Source organism: Scyliorhinus torazame, chromosome 7 (assembly GCF_047496885.1).
Source record: "Scyliorhinus torazame isolate Kashiwa2021f chromosome 7, sScyTor2.1, whole genome shotgun sequence".
NCBI classification, from domain to species: Eukaryota; Metazoa; Chordata; class Chondrichthyes; order Carcharhiniformes; family Scyliorhinidae; genus Scyliorhinus; species Scyliorhinus torazame.
In genome coordinates, this window is record NC_092713.1 from 79,859,415 (window position 1) to 79,881,556 (window position 22,142).

A 22,142-nucleotide genomic window follows, 5' to 3' on the forward strand; every position below is an offset into this window, starting at 1 on the left:
CTTATTATTGCCTGGATGTCATCCTTCAATAACAGAGCTACACCACCTCCCTTACCATCCACTCTGTCCTTCCGAATAGTTTGATACACGTGGATATTTAACTCCCAGTCGTGACCATCCTTTAACCATGTTTCAGTAATGGCCACTAAATCATAGTCATTGACGCTGATTTGCGCCATCAACTCATTTCCCTTATTCCGAATATTACGAGCATTCAGGTAAAGTACACTTATGTTGGCTTTTTTACCTCTGTTCTGAATCTTAACACCTCGATCAGTAACCTCTCCTAAGTTATATTCCTCTTAACCTTTCTCCTAATTTTCCTCGTCGTTGAACCCATATCTTCATGTAACAACCTGCCACGTCGTTTACCATTAATGTTTTTACTTCCCGTTTTATTCCTTTCAGTATTACTGGGCCTATTCACTGAGCTCCCCTCAGTCACTGTACCTTGTACTGTCACCCTTTTTGATTTTTGACTATGGCTTCTTTGCCTTACACTTTCCCCTCTTACTGCCTTTTGTTTCTGTCCCTGTTTACTACCTTCCAACTTCCTGCATCGGTTCCCTTCTAGTGTGGTGGCTAGTTTTGCCGTCTCGTCTAGGTCGAGGGCGCCCTTCTCGAGCAGGCGCCTTCTGACGTAGTTGGACCAGACTCCAGCCATGTAGGCATCCCGGACGGCGATTTCCATGTGTTGGGAGGCCGAGACGGCCTTGTAGTTGCAGCTTCGCGCGAGGACTTTGAGATCGCCTAGGTACTCCTCCAGCGATTCCCCGGGGGTTGGCGGCAGGTGGTGAGGAGATCCCACGCGAACATTTCGTTCACCGGCCTCACGTATTGGAGCTTCAACATCACGAGCGCGTCTGTGTATGTGGTCGCTTCCTCGAGTTGCAGAGATTCGATGGCTCACCCAAGTGTGGAGGAGGCTCAGCTTCTGTTCTTCGGTGACGGAGGGCGAGGAGGAGGCGGCGAGGTAGGCCTCGAAACATCAGAGCCAGTGTGAAAATATCCCTTTGGCTTCCGCGGCCTGTGGGTCAAGTTCCAGTCGGTCAGGTTTGAGGGCTGCTTCCATCACGATGTTATAGTTGATTAAATTGATGCGACCATCAATTCACACAAGACAGAGAGTTGAAGTGAACAGTGGCATTAATCAACTAGAACAGTGCCTGCCTGTGTCTGCTCTGCACTGAGAGCCGCCTGCAGGACAGCTGCTCTATATACCTCCCCTCAAGGAGGCGGAGCCAGGGGCGGAGCCCACAAGGGCACCAACATGATACAAGTGGCGTAATACAGTACAATGATCCATAGGTGGAGCCCACATGGGCAACAGCATAGTACAATGTAACACAGTGGTGAATGGTTACTGATGTGTTGGGTGCTCTGGATCCGTGGAACACATACAGGCCACCAACACTTAAAATAGTGCAACACTATTTTATTAGGTTAGAAACTGTTGAACATACTTTCACTGTGGGTTAACACGATGTTAGATTAAACTAAAGACCTATGCCTGTCCGAACCAGTCTATGCACTCAGCACATGGTGAGGATCTGTGCTGTCAGCTGTGATGCACGATCAATTAGACTCGAAGACGAGGTTGTATCATAACTGAAGGCTTTAATAGACTAGATCTGTTCCCCAGCAGCTTCGGTACAGAATGAGGGCTGCTGGGACGGCACTTGATCTTATACCCCGCCTGTCAGGACGGAGCCACATACCAAACAGCCAATGGTAAGCTGCTAGGCTTACCCAATGTTCTACAGCCTCTCGGGTACCGCAATACCTGATACTACCACATTCACCCTCTGTTAAAAAAGAGGCCACCGGGGGTGGTGGCCAGTGGTTACAATTGCATTGAACATGGTATGATCAGATATGGAGGTATCTTGAGTATTAACAAGTGTGGGAGATATATATATAGTCAGTGTTCTTGTACAGTTACAGTGTAGCAATCAGTCGGTCGGATGGCCTGATCGTCCCCCTGGATCGTCTGAGCCTCTGTGGTGGTTCTGGTGCGGGTCCGGGCGTCTGCGACTCCGGGAGCGTTACTTTGTCGTCCATGGCAGCTTTGTCACCCCGAGGCGGTGCTGGTGGGGCAAATGGTTGACACGAGAGGGGGGTGCCTGTAGGGGGTGTCGGTGGGTGGGATGGCCTAGGTAGGAGCGGCGGGAGGACCGGCCCCCAGTGAGGTGCTGTGGGGGGGTGGGCAATGGTTCGGGTGCGCGTGGGGTTCTGGCGGGCGCCAGGTCCCAGAGGGAGACTGTATCTTGCCGGCCGTCAGGGAACGGCACGTAGGCGTACTGGGGGTTAGCGTGCAGCAGGTGGACCCTCTCGACCAACGGGTCCGACTTGTGCGCCCGCATGTGCTTCCAAAGCAGGATGGGTCCGGGTGTCGCTAGCCAGATTGGGAGCGAGGTCCCGGAGGAGGACTTCCTGGGGAAGACAAGGAGACTTCATGAGGTATCTGATTGGTAGTTGTACAGAGCAGCTACTGAATGGCGTGGAGGGCCTCCGGGAGGACTTCCTGCCAGCGGGAGACTGTGAGATACCTGGACCGTAGGGCCAGTAGGACGGTCTTCCAGACCGTTCCGTTCTCCCTCTCTACCTGACCTTTTCCCCAGGGGTTGTAACTGGTCGTCCTGCTTGCGGCGATGCCCTTGCTGAGCAGGAATTGATGCAGTTCGTCGCTCATAAAGGAGGACCCCCTATCACTGTGTATGTACGCGGGGAAACCGAACAGTGTAAAGATACCCTGGAGGGCCTTGATGACAGTGGTCGTGGTCATGTCGGGGCAGGGGATGGCGAACGGGAACCGGGAGTACTCGTCAATCACGTTCAGGAAGTACGTGTTGCGGTCGGTGGAGGGGAGGGGGCCTTTGAAGTCCATACTGAGGCGCTCAAAGGGACGTGAAGCCTTTATCAGGTGCACCCTCTCTGGCCGGTAGAAGTGCGGTTTGTACTCCGCGCAGATTTGGCAGTCCCTGGTGACTGTCCTGACCTCCTCGATGGAGTAGGGCAGGTTGCGGGCCTTAATGAAGTGGAAAAAGCGACTGACCCCCGGGTGGCAGAGGTCCTCGTGGTGGGCTCAGAGGCGGTTCACTTGTGTGGTGACACACGTGCCGCGGGACAGGGCATCGGGAGGCTCGTTTAGCTTCCCAGGACTGTACAAGATCTCGTAGTTGTAGGTGGAGTGTTCAATCCTCCACCGCAAGATCTTGTCGTTCTTTATCTTGCCCCACTGTGCATTATCGAACATGAACGCTACCAACCGTTGGTCAGTGAGGAGAGTGAATCTCCTGCCAGCCAGGTAATGCCTCCAGTGTCGCACAGCTTCTACTATGGCTTGAGCCTCCTTTTCGCCCGAGGAATGGCGAATTTCTGAAGCATGGAGGGTACGGGAGAAGAAGGCCACGGGTCTGCCTGCTTGGTTGAGGGTGGCGGCCAGGGCTACGTCGGACGCATCGCTCTCGACCTGGAAGGGGAGGGACTTGTCGATGGCGCGCACCCTGGCCTTTGCAATGTCTGCTTTGATGCGGCAGAAGGCCTGGCGGGCCTCCATCGACAGGGGGAAGGTTGTGGACTGGATGAGGGGTCGGGCTTTGTCTGGGTAGTTGGGGACCCACTGTGCGTAATAGCTGAAAAACCCGAGGCAGCGCTTCAGGGCCTTGGGGCAGTGAGGAAGGGGGAACTCCATAAGGGGGCGCATGCGTTCAGGGTCGGGGTCTATAACTCCATTTCGCACTACGTAGCCGAGAATGGCTAGGCGGTCAATGCTAAAGACGCATTTATCCTTATTGTACGTTAAGTTAAGGACTTTCGCGGTCTGGAGAAATTTTCGGAGGTTGGTGTCGTGGTCCTGCTGGTCATGGCCGCAGATGGTGACGTTATCAAAATACGGGAACGTTGTGCATAAGCCGTACAGGTCAACCATTCGGTCCATCTCGCGTTGGAAGACCGAGACTCCATTAGTGACACCAAAGGGAACCCTTAAAAATTGGTAGAGCCACCCATCTGCTTCGAAGGCAGTGTACTTGCGGTCACTAGTGCGGAGGGGTAGCTGATGGCAGGCGGACTTGAGATCCACCGTGGCGAAGACCTCGTATTGCGCGATCCAGTTCACCAGGTCGGATATGCGGGGGAGAGGGTACGCATCCAGTTGCGTAAACCTGTTGATGGTCTGACTGTAATCAATGACCATCCTATGTTTCTCCCCGGTCTTCACCACCACTACTTGCGCTCTCCAGGGACTGTTGCTAGCTTCAATGACCCCTTCCCTCAATAGCCTTTGGACCTCTGACCTGATGAAGGTCTGGTCCTGGGCACTGTACCTTCTGCTCCTGGTGGCGACGGGTTTGCAATCCGGGGTGAGGTTCGCAAACAGGGAAGGCGGGTCGACCTTAAGGGTCGCAGACAGTAAGGGGGGGTATAGGGCCGCCAAATTTAAAAGTGAGGCTTTGCAAGTTACATTGTATGTCCAACCCAGGAGGGTAGCCGCGCAGAGGTGCGGCAGGACATAAAGGCGGAAATTGTTGAATTTCCTGCCTTGGACAGTGAGGTTTGCTAGGCAGAACCCCTTTATCTCCACTGAGTGTGACCCGGAGGCCAGGGAGATTCTTTGGTTTACAGGGTGGGTAACAAGTGAACAGCGCCTTACCGTGTCGGGGTGTATGACGCTCTCCGTGCTCCCAGAGTCAATCAGGCAAGACGTCTCGTGGCCATTGATGAAGATCGTCGTCGTTGCTGTTGCGAGTGTCCGAGGTCGATTTTGGTCCAGCGTCACCGAGGCCAGATGGAGCAGTTGTGGGCTGTGATCGGGCAGCATGTAGTCTGCTGTGCTGGGGGCCTGGGGCCCAATCCAAGATGGCGTCTCCCATGGATCGCACATGGTGGTCCTTGTAGGAGGTTGCATCCCAAATGAGCGGGAATTCTGATGCCGCTTGTCTTTATAGTGAGTGTGCTCTAACTGGTGATTGGCTGCGGTGTTGTGTGTGTTGATTGGTCTTGCTGTGTGTCCATCAGTGTGTGTGTATCTGCACCATGATATACTGGTGTATATTATGACAGTTACCATAATAGTTCACCACATAGACATGCTGAAAACCATAGTTCATCGTGAATAGACAAACATTTTTAAGATGTGGAGATGCCGGCGTTGGACTGGGGTGAGCACAGTAAAAAGTATTACAATACCAGGTTAAAGTCCAACAGGTTTGTTTCGATGTCACTAGCTTTCGGAGCGCTGCTCCTTCCTCAGGTGAATGAAGAGTTATGTTCCAGAAACATATAATTAGCAGGTGATTAAATCTTTACAGATCCAGAGATGGGGTAACCCCAGGTTAAAGAGGTGTGAATTGTCTCAAGCCAGGACAGTTGGTAGGATTTCGCAGGCCAGATGGTGGGGGATGAATGTAATGCAACATGAATCCCAGGTCCCGGTTGAGGCCGCACTCATGTGTGCGGAACTTGGCTATAAGTTTCTGCTCGGCGATTCTGCGTTGTCGCACGTCCTGAAGGCCGCCTTGGAGAACGCTTACCCAGAGATCAGAGGCTGAATGCGCTTTACTGCTGAAATGTTCCCCGAATGGAAGGGAACATCCCTGCCTGGTGATTGTCGCGCGATGTCCGTTCATTCATTGTCGCCGCGTCTGCATGGTCTCGCCAATGTACCACGCTTCGGGACATCCTTTCCTGCAGCGAATGAGGTAGACAATGTTGGCCGAGTCGCACGAGTATATACCGCGTACCTGGTGGGTGGTGTTCTCATGTGTAATGGTGGTATCCACGTCGACGATCTGGCACGTCTTGCTGAGGTTACCATGGCAGGGTTGTGTGGTGTCGTGGTCACTGTTCTGAAGGCTGGGTGGTTTGCTGCAAACAATGGTTTGCTTGAGGTTGCGCGGTTGTTTGAAGGCAAGTAGTGGGGGTGTGGGGATGACCTTGGCAAGATGTTCATCTTCATCGATGACGTGTTGAAGGCTGTGAAGAAGACACCCCCACTGATTCTGGAAGCAAGATGTCCACTTTGTCTTCAACGAATGAACGGACATCGCGCGACGATCACCAGGCAGGAATGTTCCCTTCAGCACTTCAGCAGTCAAGGGCATTCAGCCTCTGATCTCCGGGTAAGCGTTCTCCAAGGCGGCCTTCAGGGCGCGCGACAACGCAGAATCGCCGAGCAGAAACTTATAGCCAAGTTCCGCACACATGAGTGCGGCCTCAACTGGGACCAGGGATTCATGTTGCATTACATTCATCCCCCACCATCTGGCCTGCGAAATCCTACCAACTGTCCTGGCTTGACACAATTCACATCTCTTTTACCTGGGGTTACCCCATCTCTGGATCTGTAAAGATTTAATCACCTGCTAATTATATGTTTCTGGAACATAACTCTTCATTCACCTGAGGAAGGAGCAGCGCTCCGAAAGCTAGTGACATCGAAACAAACCTGTTGGACTTTAACCTGGTGTTGTAAGACTTCTTCCTGAACATTTTTAAGGTTATGGAAAATTTGAGTTCACAACAGCAAGTGCATGCCTTCCATGTCTTTATAAAATACTGATGCAGGGAAATTCAGACATTAGCTGCAAGAGTAAAAGCCTTTCCCTTTCTTAAATGTGTTTAAACTGGAGAGATCAGAAGGAACTGTGAAATGTCATGCCGGTATGTATCCGATTTCCCTAAAATTAATACCACTCAGCATTTGGCCATGTATCTTCCTCTAAAGCATTTTCAATACATCTCTGAGGAAGTTTTTACCTGTGGTTCATTAATCTTCTTAGAGAAATAAATCAATTTGAAGACTCCTTCACCGAGCAAACCATTCATTGGCATTTTGGAAGGAGCTGAATTGAACATAGAACATAGAACAGTACAGCACAGTACAGGCTCTTCGGCCCACAATGTTGTGCCGACCACGCATCCTAATCTAAGATCACCTAACCTACACCCCTTCAATTTACTGCTGTCCATGTGCCTGTCCAGCAGTCACTTAAATGTCCCTAACGACTCTGACTCCACCACCCCAGCTGGCAGTGCATTCCACACACCCACCACTCTCTGTGTAAAGAACCTACCTCTGACATCTCCCCTATACCTTCCTCCAATCACCTTAAAATTATGTCCCCTCGTGACACCCATTTCCACCCTGGGGAAAAGTCTCTGGCTTTCCACTCTATCCATGCCTCTTATCACCTTGTACACCTCTATCAATTGATGGGCTGATTTGTTTCATTCCATTATTGTTCATACTTCTAATTTGGAGTGAAAGAAGTGTTTGGGGCAGCACACTAAGTATTAAGAAGACTGCACTATAAAAGAAAATCTAATAAGCACAGGAGAATCAATAATTTATGTATTCAAAGTAGACATCTTGCTTCCAGAATCAGTTGGTGCTCCACAATGATAGCTGGCATTAAACATTTCAACAATGAAGCATTCTACAGTAACCATGCCTATTACTTGAAATAAATGTCACATTGCAGATTTGCAACAAGACAAGTAACTGTCAGTCTGTTGTCCCACCTTTAACTTGTGCGTGCGAGCTGCCACTCCACTGGCTTGGATCATGGCGATGAAGATAGGCACATCACCTAGAGGGCTCCCTTTGCCTCCTGCTATGCTAATTCCAAGCGCATCATTTGGTCCCTGTGATAAAGGTAAATAATCCTGTCAATAATTGGACAAAATATACATTGAAGCCTGGGCTAGTTTGTCTAAAAATCTGCTTAGTACCCAAAGCTACATATAAACATGAAAAATAAGAGCAGGAGTAGACCATTCAGCCCCTTAAGCCTGTTCCGCCACTCAATAAGGTTACGGCTGATCGGTTTGTGTTTCAAATTCCACATTCCCATCTATGCCCTGATAACCTTTGATTCCCTCGTGTAGCACAAATCTATCTACCTCTACCGTAAAAATATTCAATGGATCCGCTGAATCTAGGAGCTGTTTCACATAGGGGAAGCTCTGCAGATCAATTTGAAACTAAGCCTGTCTGTATTCATTTGAAATGATACAACCATTCATACCATCTCACTAATGTCAGTATTGCCTGCCTTGTGGCTTTAGGGCATTGCTTTAAAAAACAATTTATGCTTCTCGAAGCTTGGAAGTCACACAGGCATGAACTTCCTCCGTGAATGCTGATGGTAGCAAGTTCCAGTTTCAAAGAGTAACTTCTGTTTTCCAATTTACGTGGTCTGAATAAAAAATAATAGGTTTGGCTGCAAGAGTCCACTGGGCTTTATTATAAGTGAAAACAACTAGACTGTTGTACTGATATGTATAATGTAAGGAGTGTAAAGGGTTAACAAGATGATGCTCGTGTATCTCAACACTAGATGGCACCACAGACTAGTTTTATAAAAGGCTGCGTTTCTAGGTATTCTGGGAGAAGGTTATGAAAAAGGATAGTGAGAGGTTGAGATAGATTGTTAGCTGTACTTAAAAGATATTATAAATTTCTGTAACATAGATTTTATACTGTTGTTTTATTAGCTATTACTTAGTGAAGTGTGCGAATCATTTGAAGTAGTGTAAAATAAACTAGCTTTGTTTCAAATACATAGCTTGATGTTCTATGCCAACACTACGACTTTTAGCCACCTTGGCGGACTATACAAGGAACATCACAACTGTTATCTTTTTTAAGGTGTGGTCTGATATGGTCTCTTACTGTTCTTTTTAACACAGATCAATTTTCTAGTGACACCGATTTCAACACATACTACATCGAGCTACTTCAATAATAAATATCAAGTCTGATTTTGTTACGGCCAGGTGAGGGGGGAACAAACTGGCTCCCCTTTATTCAGCCTCCTTGGTTGGTCAAAACAAAGATTTTTAAAAAATCAAACCAGGCTTCTGTTGAGTCAAAGAAAGAGCAAGTTTATTAACTACTATATTCAAAGAAGACAATTTCCTTTCTTTTAATTCAGTGATCCATCTCCCAGGAATCAATGGGTTTCTTCGGAGGTTGTTTCCGGTGGACAATCACCATCTCTTGGGTTGGATTTTTGTTACTGTAGAAATAGGGCTTTTCTTAATTTCAGAGGGAGTGCGAGAGAGATTCCTTACTGATCCCTTCAGTTGTTTTTCTAGATGACTTTAATGACTTTTATCGTCTGACTTGCCAAAACAAGTTCTTAAAAACCCCCTGTCTGTATATTTCCAAAAGGAATTTATTAAATATATATTCTGCAGTCGTGACCGTAGAAACCGTAATCACATTTCGACCTTACATTTCAGAAACTTTTAACACATCTCAAGACAGTAGAAACCAACAAGAGACGGAGTTATTTCATCCTTCACAGAGTGGGGGTTGAATATTTGTTGGTGCATCTGCCTGTTTGCAGTTCCCATTGTCTTTACTTTTCAATTCAATATTTTCACATTTTTAATCTCTTCCTTAGAGTGGTGTGTTTTTTTGATTACAGGTTTCCCTTGAAATGTCTCTCTCTCCTCACACTTCCTTTCCAAAGGGGTTTTTGTTTGCTTCCCTCACCCTTCATCTTGGAAGGTGGCCTCACATTTTAACGTAATTTGCTGTCTCACTTTTATAAAGTATTGCATTTCCAGTTATTTGAAGGTGTTTTAAAAATTCAATTTTTGAAAATAAAGAGACATTTCCGTGACAAAATCAATACTTAAATATTTTCTCTGCTGATCACAGAGCTTTCAACTTGATTTTAAGTCATGAGATGTTATTGAGCTGTACACTTGTGGCAAAACAAAATGAACTAAAAGCAGCAAATTAAGTCCTGCCAGAAAGCTGCAGGAAGTAGCAGTACTCTACCCTTCTTACACCTTCTTTCTTTTCTCTTTTTCCCTGATCAACTATGGCCATCCTGGTTCACAGTGCCAGTGGAAGCACATTATAAAAACAACAGGCCCTAAAGTTTAAACGCAGAATTTCCACTGCGCTATGAATTCCAACGTCTAACAACCCCTAGCAAGAGAAAACAAGTTAAAGTGCGAGAAAAGATAGACAATGCTGATAATACATAAAAGATGTGTTGACCTCTGTAAAGAGAGAATATAGGATAAATTTCAGCTTTAGAAGTGCCAACTGAAAAATTGGTGCAAGCTGGAAGATAAGCTAGACCCTCAAGGAGGATCAATGGAAGGAAAGTTGCAGACAGAAGGAGCAAAGAGTTCAATCAGATGGAGGCAGTGAGGGAATTACCAGCACGATTCACCTCTGTAACATCACTGATTTTTCCCAACTTGCCCTTCAGTTGTTGAAACCTTTATACATACCCATGTCAGCTCCAGGCTTGATTACCACAATGCTCTCCACAGAGGCCTCCCACTCTATAAACTTGAGCTCCAAAAATTACTGCTTTTATCCTATCTCACATTTAGTCTCACTAGTCCATCATGAATGTTTATAATAATCTTTATTGTCACAGGTAGGCTTACATTAAAACTGCAATGAAGTTACTGTGAAAAGTCCCCAGTCGCCACATTCCGGCGCCTGTTCGGATACACAAAGTGAGAATTCAGAATGTCTAAATGACCTGTTAGCACGTCTTTCAGGACTTGTGGGAGGAAACCGAAGCACCCAGAGGAAACCCACACAGACACGGGGAGAACGTGCAGACTCCACACAGCCAGTGACCCAAGCCGGGAATCCAATCTGGGACCCTGGAGCTGTGAAGCAACAGTGCTACCCACTGTGCTACCCTGCCGCCCTAATCAACCTGTTTAAATTCCTCAAAGTTAAATCTTCTGCCCTTTACTTTTTACTTCTCCATGGTTCCAACATCCCCTATCCTTAAAGCCTCCTCCAATCCTACAATTTTTGTTTCCCCGCTGATGAATCTTTATTGCTCTGATTCCTTGTTCCTGTCCAAATCCCGTTACCTTAGCATTGATAGTCATCCATTCGAAACATACTCCATCTTCCTATTTCCTTGATCTTCTCCCTTAAATCACATAACTTTGACTGAGCTTTGATCATTTGCTAATCTCTACTTTGGTTCAATGCCTCTGTTTCTCCTTATTTTACATCTAAAGGAAAATGTTACTTTTTATAATTATGGTCATTGCCTGAATATTGTAAGAAGTAATTAGTAAATTGCACTCACCCTTGTTATTTCCACAGTTCTCAGTCCTGTATCTGAATCTAAAAGGTTCAAAGCAAACAAAACTCATTATTAGATAGCATTAGTCACATTTTATTGATTGGCAGAGATACTAAATTAAACTATATTGTTCCAAATATTGAGAAACTTCAAAACAGCTTTAAACATTGTGCTGAACTGAAAGGTTAAAATTCCAAACTTTTATAATTCCTAGACATTACTGTTGTGCAATCGCAGTATCTTTCGTGCAGACATTAAACTATATCGCTGGGCTACTGAAGAGCAGAGAATAAGCAGATCTTATTCATGATAGTTTAAATGTTGAAGCAATCCAGTCTATTAAAACTGTTTCTATCTTTACCTACCCATTTTCTACTCTCTTCCTTTGAAGATCTTTATTAATGTATGAGTAAACAGGCTACTTAATCATTTTTTGGAAAATAGTTTTATTGAACATTTTAAGATTTATATACAAATACAAAAACATAACAGAAAAACAAGAACTGCCCCCCAAAGCCCCTCCCAAAAGCTGACAGTGACCAGCTCTTTAAAATACATAACAAATGGTTGCCATCTTATACAGAACCTCTCAATCGACCGCCTCAGCATGTATTTAACTTTCTCCAACTTCAAAAGTTCCAGGAGATCCCCCAGCTACACCGAGGCACTGGGTGGAGAAGCTGACCTTCACTGCGGCAGAACCCACCTAGGAGCAATCAGCGAGGCAAAGGCTAAAACATATGTCCCCGCTTCCGCCTGTAACTCCGGGAGCTCTGACACCCCGAATATGGCCTCGAGGGGGAGGGTTCCAGCTCCCTGCCTAAAATCACGAACATGTTGCTGAAGAAAGACCCCCAAATGACTGCTAGTTTAGGACCTGGATCCTCGACTTTCTGACCCACAGACCACAATCAGTAAGGATAAACAACAACACGTCCGCCACAATAGTCCCCAATACTGGGGCCCCGCATGGTTGCGTACTTAGCCCCCTACTTTACTCCCTGTACACACATGACTGCGTGGCATAATTTGGTTCCAACTTCATCTACAAGTTTGCTGATGATACGACCATAGTGGGCCGGATCTCGAATAACGACGAGTCAGAATACAGGAGGGAGATAGAGAACCTAGTGGAATGGTGCAACGACAACAATCTATCCCTCAATGCCAGAAAAACTAAAGAGCTGGTCCTCGACTTCAGGAAGCAAAGTACTGAACACACCCCTGTCTGCATCAACGGGGCTGAGGTGGAGATCGTTAACAGCTTCAAATTCCTAGGGGTGCGCATCACCAAAAATCTGTCCTGCTACCACCAAGAAAGCACAACAGTGCCTATACTTCCTCAGGAAACTAAGGAAATTCGGCATGTCCACATTGACTCTTACCAACTTTTACAGATGCACTATAGAAAGCATCCTATCTGGCTGCATCACAGCCTGGGATAATACTGCTCGGTTCAAGACTGCAAGAAACTTCAGAGAGTCGTGAACACAGCCCAGTGCATCACACAAATCTGCCTCCCATCCAGTGACTCCATTTACACCTCCCGCTGCCTGGGGAAAGCAGGCAGCATAATCAAAGGCCCCTCCCACCCAGCTTACTCACTCTTCCAACTTCTTCCATCGGGCAAGAGATACAAAAGTCTCAGAACACGCACAAACAGATTCAAAAACAGCTTCTTGCCCGCTGTTACCAAACTCCTAAACGACCCTCTTCTGGACTGACCTGATTAATACTACACTCTTGCATGCTTCATCCGATGCCAGTGTCTATGTATTTACATTGTGTACCTTGTGTTGCCCTATTATGTATTTTCTTTTTGTTTTATTTTCTTCCTCATGTACTAAATGGTGTGTTTGAATTGCTCGCAGAAAAATACTTTTCACAGTACCTTGGTACACGTGACAATAAACAAATCCAAATCCAAACATGTCCTGAACATATAGAACATAGAACGATACAGCGCAGTACAGGCCCTTCGGTCCACGATGTTGCACCGAAACAAAAGCCATCTAACCTACACTATGCCATTATCATCCATATGTTTATCCAATAAACTTTTAAATGCCCTCAATGTTGGCGAGTTCACTACTGTTGCAGGTAGGGCATTCCACGGCCTCACTACTCTTTGCGTAAAGAACCTACCTCTGACCTCTGTCCTATATCTATTACCCCTCAGTTTAAAGCTATGCCCCCTCGTGCCAGCCATTTCCATCCACGGGAGAAGGCTCTCACTGTCCACCCTATCTAACCCCCTGATCATTTTGTATGCCTCTATTAAGTCTCCTCCTAACCTTCTTCCCTCCAACGAAAACAACCTCAAGTTCATCAGCCTTTCCTCATAAGATTTTCCCTCCATACCAGGCGACATCCTGGTAAATCTCCTCTGCACCCTCTCCAAAGCCTCCACATCCTTCCTATAATGCGGTGACCAAAACTGTACGCAATACTCCAAATGCGGCCGTACCAGAGTTTTGTACAGCTGCAACATGACCTCCTGACTCCGGAACTCAATCCCTCTACCAATAAAGGCCAACACTCCATCGGCCTTCTTCACAACCCTATCAACCTGGGTGGCAACTTTCAGGGATCTATGTACATGGACACCTAGATCCCTCTGCTCATCCACACTTCCAAGAACTTTACCATTAGCCAAATATTCCACATTCCTGTTATTCCTTCCAAAGTGAATCACCTCACACTTCTCTACATTAAACTCCATTTGCCACCTCTCAGCCCAGCTCTGCAGCTTATCTATATCCCTCTGTAACCTGCTACATCCTTCCACAGTCGACAACACCACCGACTTTAGTATCGTCTGCAAATTTACTCACCCACCCTTCTGCGCCCTCCTCTAGGTCATTGATAAAAATGACAAACAGCAACGGCCCCAGAACAGATCCTTGTGGTACGCCACTTGTAACTGAACTCCATTCTGAACATTTCCCATCAACCACCACCCTCTGACTTCTTTCAGCTAGCCAATTTCTGATCCACATCTCTAAATCTCCCTCAATCCCCAGCCTCCGTATTTTCTGCAATAGCCTACCGTGGGGAACCTTATCAAACGCTTTACTGAAATCCATATACACCACATCAACTGCTCTACCCTCGTCTACCTGTTCAGTCACCTTCTCAAAGAACTCGATAAGGTTTGTGAGGCATGACCTACCCTTCACAAAGCCATGCTGACTATCCATGATCATATTATTCCTATCTAGATGATTGTACATCTTGTCTCTTATAATCCCCTCCAAGACTTTACCCACTACAGACGTGAGGCTCACCGGTCTATAGTTGCCGGGGTTGTCTCTGCTCCCCTTTTTGAACAAAGGGACCACATTTGCTATCCTCCAGTCCTCTGGCACTATTCCTGTAGCCAATGATGACATAAAAATCAAAGCCAAAGGTACAGCAATCTCTTCCCTGGCTTCCCAGAGAATCCTAGGATAAATCCCATCAGGCCCCGGGGACTTATCTATTTTCAGCCTGTCCAGAATTGCCAACACCTCTTCCCTACGTACCTCAATGCCATCTAGTCTAATAGCCTGGGTCTCAGCATTCTCCTCCACAACATTATCTTTTTCCAGAGTGAATACTGACGAAAAATATTCATTTAGTATCTCTCCTATCTCTTCAGACTCCACGCACAACTTCCCATCCCTGTCCTTGACTGGTCCTACTCTTTCCCTAGTCATTCGCTTATTCCTGACATACCTACAGAAAGCTTTTGGGTTTTCCTTGATCCTACCTGCCAAATACTTCTCATGTCCCCTCCTTGCGCGTCTTAGCTCTCTCTTTAGATCCTTCCTCGCTACCTTGTAACTATCCATTGCCCCAACTGAAACTTCACACCTCATCTTCACATAGGCCTCCTTCTTCCTCTTAACAAGAGATTCCACTTCTTTGGTAAACCACAGTTCCCTCGCTCTACGCTTTCCTCCCTGCCTGACCGGTACATACTTATCAAGAACACGCAGTAGCTGATCCTTGAACAAGCTCCACTTATCCAGTGTGCCCAACACTTGCAGCCTACTTCTCCACCTTATCCTCCCCAAGTCACGTCTAATGGCATCATAATCGCCCTTCCCCCAGCTATAACTCTTGCCCTGCGGTGTATACTTATCCCTTTCCATCCTTAACGTAAACGTCACCGAATTGTGGTCACTGTCCCCAAAGTGCTCTCCTACCTCCAAATCCAACACCTGGCCTGGTTCATTACCCAAAACCAAATCCAACGTGGCCACGCCTCTTGTTGGCCTGTCAACATATTGTGTCAGGAAACCCTCCTGCACACACTGTACAAAAAACGACCCATCTAATGTACTCGAACTATATCTTTTCCAGTCAATATTTGGAAAGTTAAAGTCTCCCATAATAACTACCCTGTTACTTTCGCTCTTATCCAGGATCATCCTCGCCATCCTTTCCTCTACATCCCTAGAACTATTAGGAGGCCTATAGAAAACTCCCAACAGGGTGACCTCTCCTTTCCTGTTTCTAACCTCAGCCCATACTACCTCGGAAGATGAGTCCCCATCTAGCATCCTCTCCGCCACCGTAATACTGCTCTTGACTAGCAGCGCCACACCTCCCCCTCTTTCGCCTCCTTCTCTGAGCTTACTAAAACACTTAAACCCCGGAACCTGCAACATCCATTCCTGTCCCTGCTCTATCCATGTCTCCGAAATGGCCACAACATCGAAGTCCCAGGTACCAACCCATGCTGCCAGTTCCCCTACCTTATTTTGTATACTCCTAGCATTGAAATAGACACACTTCAAACCACCTACCTGAACACTGGCCCCCTCCTGCGACGTCAAATCTGTGCTCCTGACCTCTATACTCTCATTCTCCCTTATCCTAAAACTACAATCCAGGTTCCCATGCCCCTGCTGCATTAGTTTAAACCCCCCCAAAAATGCACTAACAAATCTCCCCCCCATATGTACATAATTCACTGTGCCCCTCCTACACTCATCTTCTACCCCCTCAAACATCCGACTCACCCTTGCCCTTAAGTGTGCCCAATGCACACTGGGGGGGGGGGGGCACAACTGGAAAACACAAATAAACCTTCCTCGCAAAATTCTACACTTCCAATTACCTGAACGACTGAACTACTGTGCGAGCCCGTGCTTCTCCACTAACTTCCCCAAACTCTTATTTAATCATATTAACCTTTACAGGAGAGCTCAATCCTGCTTTTTCTTCCATAAGTGGCCATTTGATAGTGATGAATGAGAATAGTTGATTTTCCACTCCTGAAACGTGGTGAACTAAGGGCAATAAGAGCAATTATAACGCTGTGTTAATCCCAGTTGATCAAGTTTCTTAGCTACAGATCTGGATTGAATTTGGCATCTTCCTATTACTTATGACTCTGCTATTCAATGGATAAATTCACAGAGTCACTGGAGCAACCTAATACTTCCATTGTTGCAGCTTAAACTGTGGCATGTATTGCTGATCCACGATAAATCTGATTGACTGTTGCATACCAAAAGCACCGGGCTGGAGTTCAGTAGGGAATATCTGAAGATGAATGCTTATTGTGAAGCTTTGCTAGATTGCACTGACAGATACTTGTACAGAACCTTGCCTCAGAGAGGCACACAATGAAATAGAGTAAACATACTGGCCCGGGTCTTCTGAGGAACTGCAATCTTTATGAGATTGCTGCTCCACTTGAACTTTCCCTCGCCCACATTTCCTGCCGGGTCTTATAAGCTCAACTTTTCCAGAAATTCAGAACACTGTATACCTCCGACAACTCCATCGCAGTGCAATAGAGTTGTGGAGGGGGAGGGTTGGTGCAGGACATGTCCTGTTTTTATGGCACTAGCTGATGTATGGTAAGTTTAAAGGTCCAGTGTGAATATTAGTGAATGGATGAATGAGAAAATACGTGGGGTGTTGATGGGCAGGGGGTGGGTGATGTGGCCCCAGGAAGGGGGGTGGGGAGGGGGTGGGGGGCAAGGAAGGATAGGCAAGTTGTCCAGATGGACAGGGCAAGGAGAGGTGAGTTGGCCAGATGGTCGGGTCAATGAGGGGCAAAGGGTGGGGCGATGGGGCAAGGCGAGGGTAAGGGGCAAGCCGAGGGACTGGTTTAAGATGGCGGGCAGGGCAAGGGGCAGACGGAAGGGATAGGCGGCTGGAAGGGAAGAGCAGCAGACGGGAAGGACGGTAGGTGTGGTAATATGTCTATGAGCCATATCACAGTTGGATGGTATGAGACCTCCAACCAGCAGGTGGCGGTACATTGGGCTGGATTCTCCGCCCCGGCACACCGCTTTTCAGCCTCGACCCGCCCGCGGGCTTCTCTGTTACGCCGGCCGGTCAACGGGGTTTCCCATTGTGGGGCAGCCCCATGCCGTCGGGAAACCCCCGGGCGGCGGCAAAACAGAGAATCGCACAGGCGAAGAATCCCGCCCACTATGTGATGATTTGGTGACCTGTATAAAAAGAGAGGCTTATCCAGCCTTCTCCGGAAGAACATGAGGTAGAGGGTAATAAGATGTACATGTAACAGGTCAGCAGAAGTTGTAAGTTCCAGAGGAGTAGCAAGACTCCATGATAACGTGCTCTGTATCAGATTGCCATCGTACCGTCAAGACACAATAAAAAGATCTTAGTTGGACAGATCAAAGTGTTTGGAGAGGTCATCTTAAAGTACAAGGGACCAAACACAACAGCGGGAAGGGCGGCTGGCGGGAAGGGGGGGGAAGTTGGATCAGGGGATAGTTGAAAGAGGGGTTAGTCGGGTCTGTGTGGGTGACGTAGCCAGCTGTTCGGGCAGATTGCATAGTTGGGTTGTTGGGATGTTGTTGCGGTGATAGGTAGAGGGGTTGGGTTAATCAGGAGGTTGAGGGGAGAGTTGATGGGCTGAGTGTCAGTGAGCGTGACTGAGGGTCTTGTGCACTTTCCCAGGAGTTAGGCCAGGTTTTTTTCCGTCCAACATTTCCTGTGTAACTATTCAATTAAATTGGAACTCTCAAAAGGGTACAACTCTAGTTCAGAGTAAGAGACATTCATAAGAACATAAGAACTAGGAGCAGGAATAGGCCATCTGGCATCTCGAGCCTGCTCCGCCATTCAATGAGATCATGGCTGATCTTTTGTGGACTCAGCTCCACTTTCCGGCATGAACACCATAACCCTTAATCCCTTTATTCTTCAAAAAACTATCTATCTTTATCTTAAAAACATTTAATGAAGGAGCCTCAACTGCTTCACTGGGCAAGGAATTCCATAGATTCACAACCCTTTGGGTGAAGAAGCTTCTCCTAAACTCAGTCCTAAATCTACTTCCCCTTATTTTGAGGCTATGCCCCCTAGTTCTGCTTTCACCCGCCAGTGGAAACTACCTGCCCGCATCTATCCTATCTATTCCCTTCATAATTTTATATGTTTCTATAAGATCCCCCTGCATTCTTCTAAATTCCAACGAGTGCAGTCCCAGTCTACTCAACCTTTCCTCATAATCCAACCCCTTCAGCTCTGGGATTAACCTAGTGAATCTCCTCTGCAAACCCTCCAGCACCAGTACGTCCTTTCTCAGGTAAGGAGACCAAAACTGAACACAATACTCCAGGTGTGGCCTCACTAACACCTTATACAATTGCAGCATAACCTCCCTAGACTTAAACTGCATCCCTCTAGCAATGAAGGACAAAACTCCATTCATGGGGGTTTCTATGGACGAGGAGAATTTCCCATCAGATGTTGAGAATTTCCAGATAATTCTCATGGAGGTCAGTGTATCAGGACTCCCGCGGGGTCGCAATGTGCATCATTGACCATATATCTGGTTTCAGACAATCTGGAGACCATTTTGTTGAATGATTGTCACTAGTCATTCCCTTCAAATTAACTGCGCATATTGGTAGTTGCCACAATACCAGAAGGATGTGGAGGTTTTGGAGAGGGTGCAGAGGTGGTTTACCAGGATGTTGCCTGGTCTGGAGGGTGTTAGCCATGTGGAGAGGCTGAATAGACTCAGACTGTTTTCATTAGAAAGACGGAGGTTGAGGGGTGAATTGATAGAGGTCCATAAGATTATATGGGGCATAGATAGAATGAGTCAGTCACCAGGGGGCATAGGCTTAAAGTCCGTGGGGCAAAGTTTAGAGGAGATGTGAGAGGCAGGTTTTTTATACAGAGGGTGGTTGGTGCCTGGAACGTGTTGCCAGGGGAGGTTGTGAAAGCAGATACATTAACGGCATTCAAAAGGCATCTTGACAAACACATGGATAGGATGGGTATCGAGGGATACAGCACAAGGAAGTGCTGAGGGTTTGGCAAAGGTTGCTATCAAGACCGGTACAGGCTTGGAGGGCCTATTCCTGTGCTGTATTGTTCTTTGTACTTTTGTTGTATTTGCACGAATTATACAATTACATTTATAGCTGCACTGTTAAAGTGAGTTCCTGTCCACATTCTTCGAGCGTTTGTGGAATTTAGTTACTGCTTAAGAATTGAACAACAGTTCAAACATTAAACGAACAATACAGAAGATTGGGATCTATACTTTCTACTAACTTTATAGTAGAAGATACAAAAGAACCAATGGGGTCATTCTCACTTTCATCATCTTGGTAGTTACTTGGCAGAGTGGATTATCCACTTGTTCTAGACCCCACGCAGATGGTAATGGTAAAAACTGGCCCAATGTGGTTAAAGTCTTATGTTTAGAAAGGGTGCAGATAAAGAAATTCAGCACACAAATTTTACCTGAGTTCCTTTGTGAGGTGTCAGCTGAACTCTTCTTGCCGCCGGTTATGTTTTGTGAGGTGACCACAGCAGCTCCAAAGGTAGGAGGATTACTGATAGCACTTACTTGGCTCATCTAGTTTAGAATCAAAAAAAGCTCTAATTAATCAAGGTTACCCAATTTAAAAGGTGAAGAAAGCAACTAGATATGAAGGCAAAATGCCGTGCCAATTGAAATCAAATGCATGCCTGACTCAGTCTACAGTCTTCGCCTAATCGTTTTGGCTATTTTCTATGAGAAGTGAAGGGTGAGTTTATTTTCCAGTCCTTTATGACATGTGAAACTGTACTTTGCTCATGTCAGCTCGATGTAGGTGCTGGACATGGAGATCAACAAATAATTCGGAGTTAACGGTCACTAACATTGTCATTTCCTTCTATCTCTCCTCCCCAATCAACCACTGCTGTCCCATCGTGATTCAGGTCCAAATAGTAGTGAAAATGAAGGGACTGATGATTGAGGTAAAAAAAAAAAATGTGGGCAGTCTGAAATAAAAATAAAGGCTGGAAATTCAGATGCTTAAACATCGTTAGAAAGAAACATCCAACTTAATATTTTGGGTGGAAACCTTTATCAGACAACACATTATAGAAACCAACAGAGCATGTGATAATTAACAATTTGCAATAAAACTCACTGTAAATGGAAAACAAATGATTGACATCAAAATTTAACTTGGAAAATTATAATCAAGGTGACAATTTTTTTTAATGTCACCAATTATTTTATATTGACTTTATCATCGCGTCCTGAGTAACTTGGGTCTTGCAGTTGTGTTAATTAGTTTAACAGCTTGATTTTACTTTCATGACTTACCAATGTAATATTTTGAAGCCACAGATAATGGCTGCTTTTTCACAGCTTCAGTATTAAATATTTTCTGAGTTCACTCCATGAACATTTCATCTCATGTAATTGGTTGTTGTTGCCTTTTACATACCTTAACTAAACATTATTGCTTCAAAACTGTAAAAGGTCCTCTTAATTAATAAACAGAAACTAAACATTATATGACTCTATATGAAAATTATATGACTCTTTGAGAATGTGCAATAGGCTATTGTCTCTGAGAATTTCTAGTGTCAGCATGAACATTAAAAGTAAAGTTAAAGATAATAATGTAACCTTGATTTTGCAATCCTCAGTAAATTGGGTTTGCATAAACTGCTGTAGAAGGTGCACCCACATTGGCTGAGATGCACAGAAGGAGCATTGGAGACATATCAACATGATATTCCAAGTCTAGAGGATGTTGCAGCAACTAAAGAACATTAAAAGTGATTTTGAAACCAGATGTTTTCAGACATGGCCAAATATTCAGTTGTGGCATAGAGAGGTGACCTGCTTCCAGGCCAGTTCATGTGATTTACCAGAAGGGGGCACATTAGACTGTTCCAGACAAACAGTAACTCTTTTAATGTAATTTAATTGAACTGTATTTTGGATAATCCAATGAACTGCAAGAGTGTTGTCTGACAAGCAATTGCTTAATTATATAAAGTTATAAAAGCATTATAAAGTTGGGAAATTATGATTAACGTTTGAAAATCCCATCAGGAAATAGACTGGTGATTATAGAACGAAAAATCCTGACCTGACTGCCTTGTGATATTCTCCTTGAAGAAATCCATGACCCTGCCTTCAGGCGACCAACCTGCAACTGAACCAATCCTTGGGCGCACTGCACAAAATAATAAAGTTTTGAGAATAAAGAAATTCAAGTCAGTTATTAGGAATTATACACTTAGCAACAAGAAAATGTTAATGGACTAATGTTGTCTTTTCACATTTTAATAGCTGCCTTGCACGCTAAGGGTGTCTGTTGGAAATTGTAATTTCTGTTGCATGATTTTCCACCTCCAACTGGTCAAGAAATTGTGCGCTGTGCACGAGTATTAGCAATGGCCTGGTTTCTCAGTCAGTAGAGAAGAAATCGGCAGGTTATTCATTGCACTTACACTTGCCCACAGACTTTCTATGGGATTTTATGTTGGAAACTAAAGTGATTAGAAAGCCATTTTGACTCAGTGCCCTTTTCCAAGATTTGGGACCTGCATGAACAGGACAAACTTTTGTGTAATGCCTTACATACGGATATATGAACAAGGAGCAGGTGTAGGTCACTCGTCCCCTCGAGCCAGACCGGTCATTCATTAAGGTCATGGACTATCTGATTGTAACCTCAACTCCTCATTCCTACCTACCCAGATAACCTTTATCTTGCTTATTAATAATCTATCTAGCTCTGCCTTGAAATATTCAAATGCTCTGTTTCCACCAGT

General features: G+C 45.7%; 1 protein-coding gene across 8 annotated transcripts in view; it reads right to left on the reverse strand.

Annotated features, from left to right (window-relative positions):
• Positions 1 to 22,142, reverse strand: part of patj (PATJ crumbs cell polarity complex component) — a 565,709-nt gene that overhangs the window by 57,442 nt on the left and 486,125 nt on the right. For all 8 annotated transcript variants that reach the window (XM_072510952.1, XM_072510955.1, XM_072510950.1 and 5 more), the window contains 4 exons: positions 21,455 to 21,541; positions 19,821 to 19,935; positions 11,091 to 11,128; positions 7,525 to 7,647 (listed from right to left, as the gene is read on the reverse strand). In XM_072510952.1, the coding sequence (XP_072367053.1) occupies positions 7,525 to 7,647; positions 11,091 to 11,128; positions 19,821 to 19,935; positions 21,455 to 21,541 (363 nt within the window). The remainder of the gene's footprint in view (positions 1 to 7,524; positions 7,648 to 11,090; positions 11,129 to 19,820; positions 19,936 to 21,454; positions 21,542 to 22,142) is intronic.